Consider the following 14,908-nt stretch of genomic DNA (forward strand, 5'->3'; position numbering starts at 1 on the left):
GTCTTCAGTTCCTCCCTGAACTGGTACAGCCACTCTTTGGTTGCAGGTTTTCTGAATGTAGTCACCGTGCTTATCTGAGGCCCTGACAGAATCACAGGTGTGTCTTCGCCAGCTCTGGCCTCGCACCTCGCTCTCCTCCCCACAGGATTCCCCCAACTGTATTTTTTCCTTTGCCCATTCACACCCTCACTCTTCCTCAAGAACATATCAGCCCTTCTACCAAACTACAGTGAATATGTATGCTTCACCCCTCTGCTGAGGCCATGAGAGCGATACAGGAGGGGTCAAGGTGGGAGGGCAGGCAGCAGCTAAGGGAACTGTTGGGTCTATCACCTTGACTACTTGAGAGACCGTTTCTACGTGCAAACTCCAACCCATAAGGTACTTTTCAAAACTTTCCAAACACACCAAGATGTAAGAAAATCACTACTAGCAGATAAGTGATTATGCTCCAAATGTGATGGATTTATTTTACTCTGATGCAGAAACCAAAGACTCCACTACAGCAGAGACCTCTACATTAAAAGGTCATGAAATAGCGGTGTAGGACATGCAGGACGTGATGTACAAACTGGAGGGTCGGTCATTTCCTTTAGAACCAGACACTACGCTGTCACTGAGGAGCACACGCAAACAACACTGAGGGACTGAACTGAAATGTGGCACAAACATGACAACCTCCACGCATGCCTCCAAGTGCCTCCCTTGGGATGGACTTGCACACTCTAGATTCCAGTGTGGGAAGGTGTACAATTCTTTGGAAGAATAAAAAGTTCACACTTTTGAAATTTCACAGAAGAATTTTAAGGCCAAAACATAGTGGGTTCTTTTCGCTTCACCTCCAGGGCCAAATCTCAAAACCACATTAAGCTTCTAGTTCAAATCCCAGGCCAACCTTGTGGCCTCCGGCATTGAAGTTCTTCCCGTCAATTAGAGCTGAGAGGGTCAGCTTGACTCCTAGGAAGAAGAAAGCAGCAGTCATCACTCACACAAGCATTACAGTCAGGTCAGAACGCTCGAGAAACGATGGGTGAGGTCAATGGCATGGGCTACTGTTGGGCCTAAGAGTCACCAGCCTCCCACTATGAGGCCGTCCCGTTGTGGCGTGGTGTGGCGTGCCGTGCCGTGCCATTGACGGGGGTCCAGCTCGTCAGGCTCGTGGCAGAGAGAAACGAGCCCACGGGGTTTGGTAGGCTGTCATCTTCACGCCTTCATCATACATGGAGAAGAGGCTAGTGGCAACAGAGGAAGGGCTGAAGTTGGGTTTCACTAGAGAAAGCAGATGACACACTGCACTGGGCACATCTGCTGCACGGAACCTCTCCCAGGGCTGCACAGCCAAGATCGCACTCTGAGGACCAACAAGCCACGGTATTTTCAATCATTTAATATGCAAGTTGGACCATTACTAAGGAACACCAAAGAACTGAATGATGATGCTGGCAAAGGATATTGAATATACCACGGTCTGCCAGGAGAAGGAAGAAATCCGGCTTGGGAGAAGTCTAGCCAGAGTGCTCCTCATATACTTTGAATGTGCTGTGTCAGGAGAGACTAGTCCTGGAGACGGCATGCGTAGTCCGGAAAAGACAATGACAAAGGAGGAGGCCCTCCAGGAGATGGACTGAAACAACAGCTGCGGCGAGTGCTCAAGCACAGGAACCTCGGGGTGAGGGTGGTGCTGTGCGCCGGGCCGCTAGGAGCGACACACACTCAGCACACACAACAGCAGCAGCAAGCTTTCCGGGAGCCGAGCGCTGGTCATGTCACCTGCAGAGCTGCCGGTGGGTTCAAACCACTGACCTTTTGGTCAGCAGTTGAGTACTTAACCATTGTGCGACCAGTGCACCTTTCATCTACATAGGTAATCTAGACTCTGAGGTGCAATGAATAGTGGATGATCATGGTCAAGTTTACTTAGAGACAAGAACAATAAATGGTTCCGCCACACTCATAAGCTACAGTTCCTAAGAGCCTAATTGGAAGCATATCGATGTTTTTCAGTAAAAGTACTTGATTGGTTTGCAACCCAATGACAAAATCATCTGCTCTGATCTACAGGGACAATCATTTTCATTATTTCTTTAACTCCAATCCTACTGCTACTAAATTGCATCACTTACCTGGTCGAAGGGACTGAGTATAGCCAAGTCCAATCAGGCTGGCATTATTTACTTTAGCCTAAGATTAGGAGAAGGCAAAGAAAGAGAACATAATTAATTTCAGAATAGGTCAATTTGATAAAACCACTACTTCATGCACACGGTTTCCAAAGTTAAAGCACCCGAGGAAACGGAATTTTAATAAATAAAATAAAAACATAAAAGATGAGGCTTTAAGAAGTCAATTAGATAAAAAAAAAAAAAGTCCATGAGGAGAAGGGACAATGGAAGGCATGCGAGAAGGCCTCAGTGGGAACCCTAGAGCACCACGTGCCAGCCCAACACCCCTGCGCACCCAGGCCGTGGAGATGGTAGCTGCCAGCCTGGCATTGGCTAGAGCACAGCCTCTGCTAACAAACCGCCAGAGTTCACATCCATGGGACCACCACTGAACGTGTGACACCCCTTGGGCACGTGACCTGACCTAGGCCTCAGTCTCCTCATCTGTAAGATGGGGGTGAGGACAATACTACTCACCACGTAAGGGTATTTGTGAGGAATGAATGAGCTAATACATGTAAAGCCCTTAGACCAGTACCTGAAAGTTTAAGAGCTCAATTAGCATTATTACAAATAAGGCCTAAGAGCATCGGGGATAGTAATCAAATCCCATGAATTCACAGAGAAGAAAAATGGTAGGCCAAAGCCTCAACCTCCCCTTTCCTGACTGCAAGTAGAGCTGGCTCACTCAACTTGACCCAGAGCATGCACACGGCGCCACCTGGAGGCAAACCCAGGAGAGGCCCGGGCAGCATGGTCTTACAGACAGAGAAGTTCTGCAATCCAACTTGTATTTCGCAGCAATGCCAAAACGGGTGTTGTTACTGCCTGCCGTCCAAGCGAGGTTTATTGACGTTTCAATCTTCTCGTTAACCTTCTGGTAGATAGAACCTCCAAATTCAGTGCCATCATTCCTGTTTCCATGAAAGAGGGAAGAGTTACAGGTAACCAGTCTATCTTATTACCGCTGTTAACTAAGGATGCGGAAACGAAGTCTATGACGACCTTTTTGTAATTTCAAGTTTCAGCAAACTTCTAGCATAAATGACTGTACAACAAAACAACTAAATCCATCTCTTTTTTAATAGGTGCCTAGTTCAAATCTAGTAACAGCTGATTGATTGGCGTGGGCCCTTGTCACGATGTAAATTTCTTAGACAGGATTCAACTATGCACCAAGGCAGATCACCTCAGTAAAAATGGCCTATGAATCTCTGAGATTTTCACACAATTCAGAAACTTGAAAGACCTCAATCGAGATTCTGGTAATTTAAACAAACAAACAAGCAAACAAACAGTCAAAACAGAGGCACCAGGGCAGAAGTAAAGGCAAACCTGGATTTCACATATAACAAAGTTCTAAAGTTAGAAAACATCCTCTAATATCCAGATTGCACTGCTCCACAGAAGCATGCAAAGCACTGCTTTCAAGCATCTCAACTTAGCACGGGAGCTTTCAGTTTTACCGCGTCCTCGTGTCCACACCTCTGCCTTCACCGCTGCATCCAAATGTCAAACCGGCTGTCCACAAGCGGGCGCACACTCTGGCTGCTGCTTTCTCACCGGCCAAGACTACAAACACAATCTTAAAATGTGCTCTCCCCACTTTTACAGTGTGTCCCTTCGGAACGGATTTCTAAATTCTCGTTCATCTTTTCCATTTTCAAATTGAACTTCAATTATGAGGTACAGCCTGCAGAACTGAATCCGTTATGCACTGGTGGGGGCACTGGGTTCTGACCAAGGTGTCCCTGAAAACCTCCACAGCACTCCTAGTGATGCCCAGGGTGATCACATCAATTCAGCGGCGATTCCTGCTTATTTGAGCAGGATGCCAGCAGCAGCAGCAGGCAGGCCTCCACAGGATCTCTCAGATCAGGAGGGAGCCCTGCCGGGGTCTCCCCTGCCCCAGGGCTCTACTGACAGGAGGGTAGAAGCAGAGCGACCAGGCACGCCCGGCAGCACAGCACTCTGCACCCAGGGCACCAGCCCTCCCTACAGGATTTTGTGGACTGCAAACAGCACACCCAAGCGGGGTGTCCACCAAGGCATAGCAAATACCAGTCCCATCAATTCGAATCCTCTCTAGAGGCTGACGGCTCCCACCTTTCCAGGTGGCCGCACTGGCACTACCAAGGAAGAAATAAGAAACACTCACACGTGAGTGTGCAGCTGGAAGTCTGCAGCCTTATAACCCAGGGCGAAATTATTCTGTGACAGTTTAGACTTGGCTGTGTCAAAACTCATCTGGTAGCCAGCAAGCCAACCTTCAAAGGCCAACACAGCCCAGCCATAGATGGTTGGTCCAGAAAAATCAATGTCAACGTTACTGCCAAGACTGAAACAATCCCGTTTATAGGAGGCCTTCAACTTCCCACTCTTCTTTCTGTGAAAAAAACCAACAAAATAAAAACAACATGAGTCTCTACTACAGCTCAGCCCGGATCTCTAAAGACTATCCCCTAATTTCTATATTATTTTGGAAGACTGCAGATAAGAGTATAAAGAGGTTTCATAATTTTGTTAAATCATAAATGTATATTAGTCTATTCAAATTCAAATGATAGGCTACTTCATCACTAATTTTAATCAAGACATGGAAAAAAGTATATGCAGTAATATCTTTTAGTGCCAAATTCATAATCGTGAGAAACTACATCTCTTTAAAGGTTTCCAAGTGCCCAAATGTCACAAAACACACATCTGTTGCTGAATTACAAACATATTAGAGAGAGAAGTACACTTGTTTGGAAAGACAATAGAGAAAACACTAATTAGTTCTTAACAGCTCATATGCTACTCCGAGGAGGCCTCTGGTGAGAGCAGCGCTGCAGATACTGGAAGTATTCAGCAGGAAGGAGATAATGTGTTGCTACAGCTAAAGAAATGCCACTTTGTATTTCCCCGGCACCTTTTAGATAGCATCAGCCCCTGCGTGGCAAATAGGAGGCAACGCTGGGTCCAGGTTAGGGATGAGGACATGAAGCGGAGACCTGGGGAGATTAGCAGGGGCCGAGAATGCAAGTCAGCAGCAGAATGACAACCAGAGTGGTCCCGAGAGAAGACACTGCACTCTCTCCGTTACTAAAAGTTCACTTCTCAGAAAAACGTCATATCCATAAATCTTTAGAATATAATTTTTAAAATATCTATGGTCTCAGACCCTTTCAGCAATTCGCGTTTTCTATGATGCTTCTCTGTGGAACAGATTTATAAATCTTGTAATCTTTTCTGTTTCCAAATCCACAGTTCACCCTCCCCGGGAGTCTTCCTTCATCTTTGCGACGTCCACCAGGCCCCAGGTTCCCAGCAGCAACCTCCCCGGCCCCGTGCCTCCCAGCTTGTAATTGCAGCTCCCACGTTCAACGCTCTCTATCCTTGCAGGTTTCCAAAACACTTCAGAAAGAAAGGGTTTGCATAATTACCCTGTGTTCGGTACAAATATGGTATCAAGAGTCAGTTTCAACCCTTCAGCCAACTGAAAAATAAAGATTTAAAATGAGCACATTGATAAATTTCCAATATCTTTTCAACTCAAGAAACCAATTCTAAAATTTCCTCTAGTTCCGTCTAAAAGAAAGGAAATCATTATAGGCCGTTAAGTATCAGAGTATTATATTAGATATTAAATTATGCCCACATCCTTCCCTCCCGTCCTCTGCTTTAATCAAGATTTTCCCATCAAATCTTATTATAAAAAATAACAAATTATAATACAATAGTAATACAATTCCAATTCAACAAATTAATCTTGAAATTGATATAATGGCATATCCGATATTGAACAAGTCCTAAGTAATTTAATGATACATGTGAATAAATTTTCTCTCTCTACATTGATGTGCATATAGACACAACTCAAAAATAATGCCCTGTGCCCAGCAAGCACTTGACAAATATCTCACAGAACTTCTCTTTAAAACCATCACAGAATTTCAGAAACAGTTTTCTGTGGGGCCAATTTTACAATGACAGCGAAATGAAACAATTTCGATGTGAGTAGTCTGGTCTACCCAGGGAAGGCTCAGCAGTATTAAAGACTTCGTGAAATTGGTCAGAGAACAGATGCAAAGTGATAGTGTGCTCACAAACAAAGCCCTACTTTTTATAAACAATAGTTAAGACATACCAAAGAAGGATGTTATAACCTCTCATCCAGATGACACCTGGAGTCTGTGCCTCACAGAGTCTGTAAAATGTATTTGTTTAATAAATCTACAAGTGTTCTAGTGCTTTCTCTTACCTTATTCTCCAAAGAGATTTCCGTCCCCAGAGTGTTGTCCGTGTTCCATTTCTGGGTGAAGGTAAGTCCATAGCTACAGACCTTATATTTGGTCTCTAGGTTGCCAGATGCTTTTCCCGTATCAGTGTACGCATGACCAGAAGTAGAAAATTCCTGGTGAGCAAGACAAACAAATTACCTTAAAATTAGCTCCTCAAATTACCTTAAAATTAGCTCCTCAAATAAGTTTTAAAATCATTTCAGAACGTGGTGTTGGATGTGTCGGGACCCGGTACAATTTACTCTGTTTGCTGCTTGCCTTCTCTCTCTGCAATCGAAATGAACGGAAGCTCTAGGACGGGCTACCTAACTTCAGCTCTACCCACCCTCCACCTCTCTCACTGATAGTCACATTGCTTACACTCGCTTAGTCAAGTGGAAACTCAAATTCTCTCCTGTAAAAGAAAATAACTTACTTTCTGAAAACAAATGCCTTTACTAAAAACACAAAAATATTGAACCTTAAAGTTTGCTTCTATGATCATGAGTTCTCGATCATACCTTTCAAGTCATTACATTTTAAGTCCATAAAAATCCCTAAACACGGAAAGCACAGCCTGGCTCGCTTTTGCAGGGTCATAGCTTTATTGCTCTGTCTCTAAGACTGTCTGTGAAGCTTTCAGCATAACCAACTTCAATAATGGGAAGTATCTGTCCGCTTCTCACAACAAAACGCAATGTGAATAGCTCCTCTCTCTTTCCCTCATCTCCCCCAGTCTACCTTTCAAGGTGCTGTTAGCAGTTACTGCAAATACCTTCCTGATACCCCTCTCCCTGTGAGTGCCCTTGCAGTCACATGACCGCCAGCTACTTGAAACACATCTCCTTCTGGGGAGAAGCAAACAGTCAACACCTGTCACCATCCATCCAGGAACTATCCAGAAAAAAACACCGTCTGATTGGTGCTGCTCCAACAGTAATGAAATACACCAACCCGGTTCTGTTTTGCTGTCTGCAGTCTGAAGCCTCCCTTTAACACGCTGCTCTCTAAGGCCCGGTCTACAGGAGATGAAACAACTGGGAAACTATGATGTGTTTATCAACACCAAATAGAACCTTTTCTAACAGAGTATCACGCTGCACATTTAGGGCAAGGCCTTCGTAAAAATGATAAAAACATTATTAGTCATTTTTGACAGCTCACACAATTCTCAACGTGACACTTTCTGTTAGCAAACTCAACGACTCATTTACAGTCACCACTTAAATCTTACCTTCACAACTACAGCAAATACAAACCTTCAGTTTTGGTGCTTTGGAAATTTTATGCATGAAATTAACTTTATTCCTTATTAGCATTATCATTTCTTAGTTTGAAGTTCTATAAAAACTCTGAAACACTAGAGGTACAAATGTCAAAAAGAATGCCAGAAATTTTTCAGGTTGAATTCCCAGACTCCCAATTGCCTGTTTTTAGTCTTGATTTTTATCATTTATCAGAACAGTGCAAAATGCATTCTTTAACATGCATATAACACTCATAGCTCTACAGCACATGCTAGTAAGCAACAAAACAACACAAAAGTATTAGTTAAATAAACTCACTGCCATCAAGTTGATGCCAACTCGCAGCTACCTTACAGGACAGGATGAACTTGTCTGTGTGGGTTTTTGAGTCTATAACTCTTTACGGGAGTAGAAAGCCCCAACTTTCTCCCGTGGAGCACCTGGTGGTTTTGAACTACTGATCGTGCAGATCGCAGCACAACAAGTAACCATCATGCCACCAGACAGTATACAATAAAATAAAAAAAATCAAGATACAATTTAAGAAACTTGAAGCAATGGTGAAATCTATCTTAAATTGGTGCCAGAGACCAAAAGCAGTCATAAAAGCAAGCACACAAATATGCCTTTTTTTCTTACCATCTGAATGAATATTCCCAAACCGCAGCAGTGTGATAGGGAGATAAAATTTTAAATGGTGACTTTTGCAACATGAGCTGAACATGAACAAATTGTGAAACTCTACTTAAATGAGTATACGCACTTCTATTCTAACAGCATTGCATATAAAATGTGCCCATCCTTGTGAGGATACCCATTCCATGGCCAGAGTCCACTGTGACTCACAGGGACACTATCAGACAGTCAAACTGTCACACCAGGTTTCTAAGTCTGTAAATCTTTACGGCAGCAGACAGCCTCATCTTTCCCCTTGGGAGTGGCTGGTGGGTTTGAAACGCTTTACCTTTGGTTTGCAACCAAGCAGTTTAACCACCCCCTCACCGGGGTGCTCTGACTGAGGAGCTCTCTGGTCCACACATATTAACTCTCCACCGGAGAAACTCTCAGGGGGTGAGAGACAGTGATAAAGCACAGGCCTATCCATCTCTAATGAATGCTTTGAATAAGTAAGTACTAAATAACGCAGACAGTGAGAAGAAATTAATAGCCTGAAGTAGATGTAATGTTAACCTAATTGTTGAGATTTGTTGAATGAAAGGTATGGGTAATGGCCCTTGAAAACTATGTCAACATATTCTTTACCATGTTAACTTCTACCACCTGGCCTCCCCAAAAGACTTTATAAACAAGTAAACATGAAAACACACATGCGCACACGCGCGCACGCAAGGGGCGGGGGGGAGAGGTGCTTATACCAAGGGCACACGTAGAAAGAAAGTGTTTTGGAAAGGCTTATGGCAACATAAGTACAAATATACTTGATGCAGTTGTAAGAGTCCCAATAAAATGGCTTTTTAAAAAGAAAAACAAACACTATAGTATAGGGGAGTGCTGATATCAAGGAGTTCAAGAAGAAAGAATGTTTTGAAACTGACTTGTGCCGGCATCTGTACAATACTACTTGATGTGATTCAACTATGGAATGATATGCTATCTGTATCACCTCCCAATAAAGTGGTTTTGGGGGGGGACCCAAAAAACAATACTACAATCTACATGTACTTTACGAGACTTTTTTGTCTTTCAACTAATCATGCATGAAAGGTCAGCAAAAAAAATCTATCTGTGTTTATAAAAGGGCATTAAAACTTGCATGGATCGCAGACTATTTCCCTAAGATAAGCTTTAACCCTTCAACCCGAAATGTCCCCTGAAGCTGTAATGCCAAACGAAAGTTCAATTAACCAGTGAAGAGCGTCGGCCTTGGGCAGTGATCCTGCTTTACAGTGTCGATGGGAGCAGAGGGACAGCTGCAGCAGCTTGCGAGATTAGATAGAACTGTAGTGGGCAGGGCGTTTACGGCGACTGAGGGGGGAGCAATACGGAAAGGGAGGGTGGAGCACGGTGACAGAGCTCAAAGAACATCATTAATGCCCCTGCGTTGTACATGTAGAAATGCTGAACTAGTTATTATAAACCAAACCAACTCTGCCATCGAGTCAGTGCTGACTCGCAGCAGCCCCTGCGGGTTTGAGACTGCAGTTTATAGCAGTCGAAATCCCAGTCTTTGGAGCGGCTGGTGGTTTTGAGCTGTCGACCATGTGGCTCGCAGCCCAACATGAAACCACTCCACCACCAGGGCTTCTGGCTTAGCACATTATGATGGAAGCAAAATTTCTAGTGCGCATATGCGTGTTCATGAAAGTATAAAGCCAGAGCATAGGTAAAAATAGATATAATCTATACCTTCTAGGAGTAAGACAAGAATACTCATAACGAACACAGTGGGGCCTCCAAGATTCAACTGCTCTATGGGTTTAACTGGCTGAGTAGAGTTGGACTGAAATATGAGCATTAGACAAATCTGTAGTGAAGACAGCACAATGTCACAAGTACTCTGTTTCATATAATTAGCATGGATAATGGTTTTTAAATTACATTCTCCAATTATGTTACATGGATTTTTAAATATATATATATATATATTAGGTACTTACCACTCCACTACAAGACTTGGTTCTCAGGTCGATTTTGACCATGCCAAACCCTAGATACAAACACACAAACAAAATAATGTACAAAATGTAACATACAGGCCAATTTTTACAACTCAATAAAATTAAGAAAACAGTCCATGGTGTCTTCCATACAGGAAGTACATAGTACTCTTATTAGTTGAGAGTTCTTTATGAAATAGAATTATAACAAAATAACAAGTATAATTTCAAGTCCTGAAAAATAAATAAACATATACTTTAAAATATACTACTCCCTCAGGCATAATAATGGGCGTAGCGATACCATGAAGGTGGGGGTAAAGGGGACAAAGGGGGAACCGACTACAATATTTGACGTATAATGCCCCCCCAACTCAAGGGGATAAACAACAGAAATGTGGGTGAAGGGAGCCAGTGGACGGTGCAAGATATGAAAATAATAATAATTTATAATTTACCAAGGGTTCATGAGGGTGGGACAGTGGGGGAAGGAGAGAAAAAGAGGAGCTGATACCAAGGGCTCAAGTAGAAAGAAAATGTTTTGAAAATGATGATGACAACATACGTACATATGTACTTGATCCAACTGATGTATGGAATATATGTATACAATATATATATACACACACTATTCCAAGCATCAATATTATTTGAAGATACTATGCTAATATACATATAAGTTTTAAATATATAATTAATATTACTGGATAATATGAAAAAATCTAATATATTGAGCATAAAAATTAAGAATGTTAAGATTAAAGTTTTAAAAATATATGTATTGGGGATCAATGACTACATTACTACAAACAGGTTCCAATGCTGCACCTCTACTCTCATTAAAAACACTTCCACTATTTGGAAAGGAAAACGAGTCCCCCCATGCTTTAACTGACCCCCAGGACTAGCCAGAAGAGACATAGATACATTATAGATTTCTATTCATTTACCTTACAGATAACATTAAATAAATGGCTTTTCATGCTGTAGTGACTCCAGAGAAGCCTTGGCGGCACAACAGTTAAGTGCTCAGAAGCTATTCTGAATGCTGGCAGTCCAGATTCAATGCAGCCACCCCCCAGGACAAAGGCCTGGCACTCTGTTCCTTTACAGATGACAGCCTAGAAAAACCCTACCAGGCAGTCCGACTGTTCCATGGGGTGGCTGTGAGTCACATCAACTGAACAGCAACTAACAGCACAACAAAGGACTCTACCTCTGAAAAGTTAAGCCCAGTAACCTGCTGAGCGTTATGGCCTCAAACCACCATGCATAAGGCCCACAGTTGGACACTTCTAACAGCACACTTACCATATCCTTTGTTGAAGACATCCTTGGCAGCCTTTCCGAGGTCACAGTAAGTCGGTGTGTTACACATAGCTTATAAAGAAGAATGCGGACAAAGGAATGGAGATCACTTTAGTATCTATTCACCCACAGACGTCCCACATTTCATTCTAAGAGAAGTACTACACAGTTTTGTCTTCCTTTGCATCGGTAATGTTCAGACTCTAATGCAATCAAAGTTAAGAGGCTGCAGTCTGTCCTTATAAAAGAACTTGCCTGGCTGTAACACTGGAGAAGATTTTCCCAGGCAAGGTAACAGGCATTCAAAGGCACCAATTCATCAATGAGCACAGCTGGCCTTTCAAAGAAACATTCTCACAGACTGAAGGAGATGTTGTATTACACTAAACGGCTTACTGTGAAAAACTAAGCAAAATTCACCTTAGCGGAAAAAACCTTTCTCAGACTGTGATAAAAGCCAAAGAGCAAGAAGGTCAATATTTTAAGAAACTTTAATAAACACAAAACACATTGTGCAGTGATTCTCAACTTCCCTCATGCCGCGACCCTTTACTATACAATTCCTCATGTTGTGGTGACGTGACCCCCCAGCCATAAAATTATTTTCATTGCTACTTCATCACTATCATTTTGCTACTGTTATGAATTGTCATGTAAATATCTGATAGGCAGGATGTATTTTCATTTTTACAAATTAAACATAATTAAAGCATAGTGATTAATCACAAAAACAATGTCATTATAGATTGTGAAATATTTATTTCTAATGACAAATCAATGAAATTTTGTCTTGAAGCATGGTGTAGCATGGGTAACAGTCTTCACACCGGGTACTCGTAGGTGGGCATATCTGCATGTGAGTGGACCCGTCTGCAGATGGAAAGAGGAGCGGTGTCTCCGTTCCTAAGACCATTGGAAATATGTGCTTTCCGATGGTCTTAGGTAACTCCTGTGAAAGGGTCATTCAACCCCCAAAGAGGTCAAGACCACAGGTTGAGAACCGCTGCCTTAGTTTTAACATTTTTTGCTCTTTCAGAATTCAGTTCTTAAAAAGCTACCAAATAAATTGAAATATATTTCATCTAAAATTTGCCATCTCTCAAAGCTTTTTAAAGTTAAGTGCTGTAATCATACCTATTAACCAGAAATGTGATTCTGGCTACATAATCTGTTTACTAATAACTGATGTAAATGACAAAGCCTCACAAATTAAAGGTGCCTTGATTTTCATTTTGTCTACTTACTATCTTAGTCAGTCTTCCCACTGCCAATAGATCTTCTAGTCAAATTCTCAGAAGGTATCAACTTTTCAGGAGCCCAAGGGGGCTCCACGTTGCGCCTCTAACTACAAGGTCAGTGGTTCAAAACCACCAGTTGCTCTTGAAATGAGGTTTTCTATTCCTTTGAGGACTGACAGTCTCCAAGACTCACTCGGACAGTTCTTTATCCTATAGGGTCACTATGAGTCAGACTCAACTGGATGGCAGTGTTTGTTTAGGTTGTTGTGTTTTTTGGCAGCTGGACTCTCAGTGGTTCAAACCCACCAACCACTCAGGGAAACAAAGATGTGGTAGTCTGTTTCTTTATACAGATGTGCAGGGTCCAGACCCAATGGAGCAGTTCTACTCTGTCCTACAGGAATGCTGTGAGTCGGAACGGCTACAGCAACTGGTTTCAGAGCATAGCATCCCTTTACCCTCTTTGTAGGATGGAAAATCTTTTCCGGCAACAAGCTGTTGCCTTTATCAGGCATACTCCAAAGCCATGTACAACAAATGGCAGAACCACCTCAAGTGGTTTGCCACATTAGTATACCTTGAAGAGGGCGTCACCAGGTAGTCTCTGCAATTCCTAATCTTCAACTATCTACACATGCAAGCCAGTAGTTGTTTGCATTTAGCCTACCTCTGAATCTTGCCTTCTGCTAAAAGTTTCTCCGTGTACAATCATAGCTAAACATGACATGCCCTTGAGTAAGTATGTCTCAACTGTGAATTTATTTATAATGTGTCCCTTCACCTAAATCTGTGAAATGAAGGCAGCGTTGACACTGAGTTAGGAAGAGGGAGAGTTTACATACTGAGCATAAATGTACTGACTCATAAAGTCATTAGACTTTGCTCTGAAGCTACAGGGTTTCAGAGTTCACATCAGTCTTTATTTTACCATTCAAGCCCTTTATGCACAAGTGATCAGTCGAGACTTTTGATATGTGTACATTTCCAACTTGATGTTATTTTTTAAGATCCACAATTTGGAAGGTAAGTAAAGATAAGTAGGCTCTCCACATTCAAATAGAAATGGTGAAGGCCTGACATTCTGTTTCTTCTTCAACTGCCAAGATGGAAGAATATGAAAACCAAATGAACCAACGAAAAAGAAACATTTAAATGTTAAGACCTCCTGTGGATATCGAGGACCCAGTCACCATCTTTGGAGGATTCTGCGTGGCTATTTTTCAAAACCACTGCCAGATATTTTGCAAAAGCCGCATAGCTGGTTCAGTTTACCAACTGATCTCAATTTTGCCTATTTTAAGATTACTTTGTCAGGCACAGGATACCCATGGAAAATGCATTGCTGGTATGATCCAGCAAAAACCGGGAAGGCTTCGTGCTGCCGGCGGGTCGAGTATGGTTACATGTTTCTATTAGCTTCACAAATGCACTTATTGTTTGGAGACAACGCACGATGTTCGGATGCTGCAGTCGATGCAGGCGGGAGTCAAAGGCCTGAGGAGGTAATGCTGCCTTACACAATTACCAACTTGACAGCACGGGCCGCTTTTGTTCCCCGTCCGGGCTGTTTAAAGGGCAAGTACAGCATCCCTTCGGGCCGCCAGACGTGGAGGCGCTCCCCTGGCCTCGGACAGCAATTCCCAAGAAGCAGCTGGAGCCCGGGGCGTAGGTTTGAGGTACGACCGCCCTAGAAACCAATCCTTCCAGCGTCCCGCCCGGCCCCCAGGCTTGGAGGGCGGTCGAGGCTCCGCGCTCGCAGCTCCCCCTGGGCCGCTGGGGTCCATCCCCGGACTCGACCGGCGGAGCACGGTCCCTGACCGCGGCCAGCGCCCCCTCCGCCCGGCTGCCTGGCCAGCCCGCGCCGCTCTCGCGCCCCGTTAGACTGCGGCCCCTCCCGAACCCTCCGTTAGGCCAGTCTCTCGTCGGGCCCCCTGCTCCGTCGCCACCCGCCGCGCCCCTGGCCCCGCCACCCGTCGCGCCGACCCGCGGCCTCGGCTCCGCTCACCTCCAGCCAGAGGGCCCGTCCCGCTCGGCCAGGGCAACGCTGAAGGTCTTCTTCAAACCAACGCCGCC

At 43.6% G+C, this 14,908-nt stretch overlaps 1 protein-coding gene across 2 annotated transcripts; it reads right to left on the reverse strand.

Annotated features, from left to right (window-relative positions):
- Window positions 1–444: 444 nt before the first annotated feature.
- VDAC3 (voltage dependent anion channel 3) lies at window positions 445–14,908 on the reverse strand. Of its 2 annotated transcripts, XM_004707562.2 has the most exons (10): window positions 14,841–14,908; window positions 11,601–11,669; window positions 10,290–10,339; window positions 8,311–8,313; window positions 6,406–6,558; window positions 5,588–5,640; window positions 4,321–4,548; window positions 2,926–3,076; window positions 2,124–2,181; window positions 445–957 (listed from the first exon to the last, which is right to left on the reverse strand). In XM_004707562.2, exons 2-10 carry the CDS (start codon window positions 11,665–11,667, stop codon window positions 866–868), a joined length of 855 nt encoding a protein of 284 aa, XP_004707619.1. In that variant the 5' UTR covers window positions 11,668–11,669; window positions 14,841–14,908; the 3' UTR covers window positions 445–865. The 2 variants fall into 2 exon arrangements, with proteins under 2 accessions (XP_004707619.1, XP_004707618.1); XM_004707561.2 differs by lacking the exon at window positions 8,311–8,313.

The sequence above is a fragment of the Echinops telfairi genome, unplaced genomic scaffold, assembly GCF_000313985.2.
Source record: "Echinops telfairi isolate 266 unplaced genomic scaffold, ASM31398v2 ScPeMD7_9;HRSCAF=40, whole genome shotgun sequence".
In the NCBI taxonomy this organism is placed as follows: domain Eukaryota; kingdom Metazoa; phylum Chordata; class Mammalia; order Afrosoricida; family Tenrecidae; genus Echinops; species Echinops telfairi.

Coding starts and splice junctions, on each gene's coding strand:
- VDAC3 (XM_004707562.2), bottom strand. CDS start 11,667: ATGTGTAACACACCGACTTACTGTGACCTCGGAAAGGCTGCCAAGGAT. Junction 5,641..6,405: donor AAATCTCTTTGGAGAATAAG/GTAAGAGAAAGC, acceptor TTTATTTTTCAG/TTGGCTGAAGGGTTGAAACT. Junction 2,182..2,925: donor ATTGCAGAACTTCTCTGTCT/GTAAGACCATGC, acceptor TCCTAATCTTAG/GCTAAAGTAAATAATGCCAG.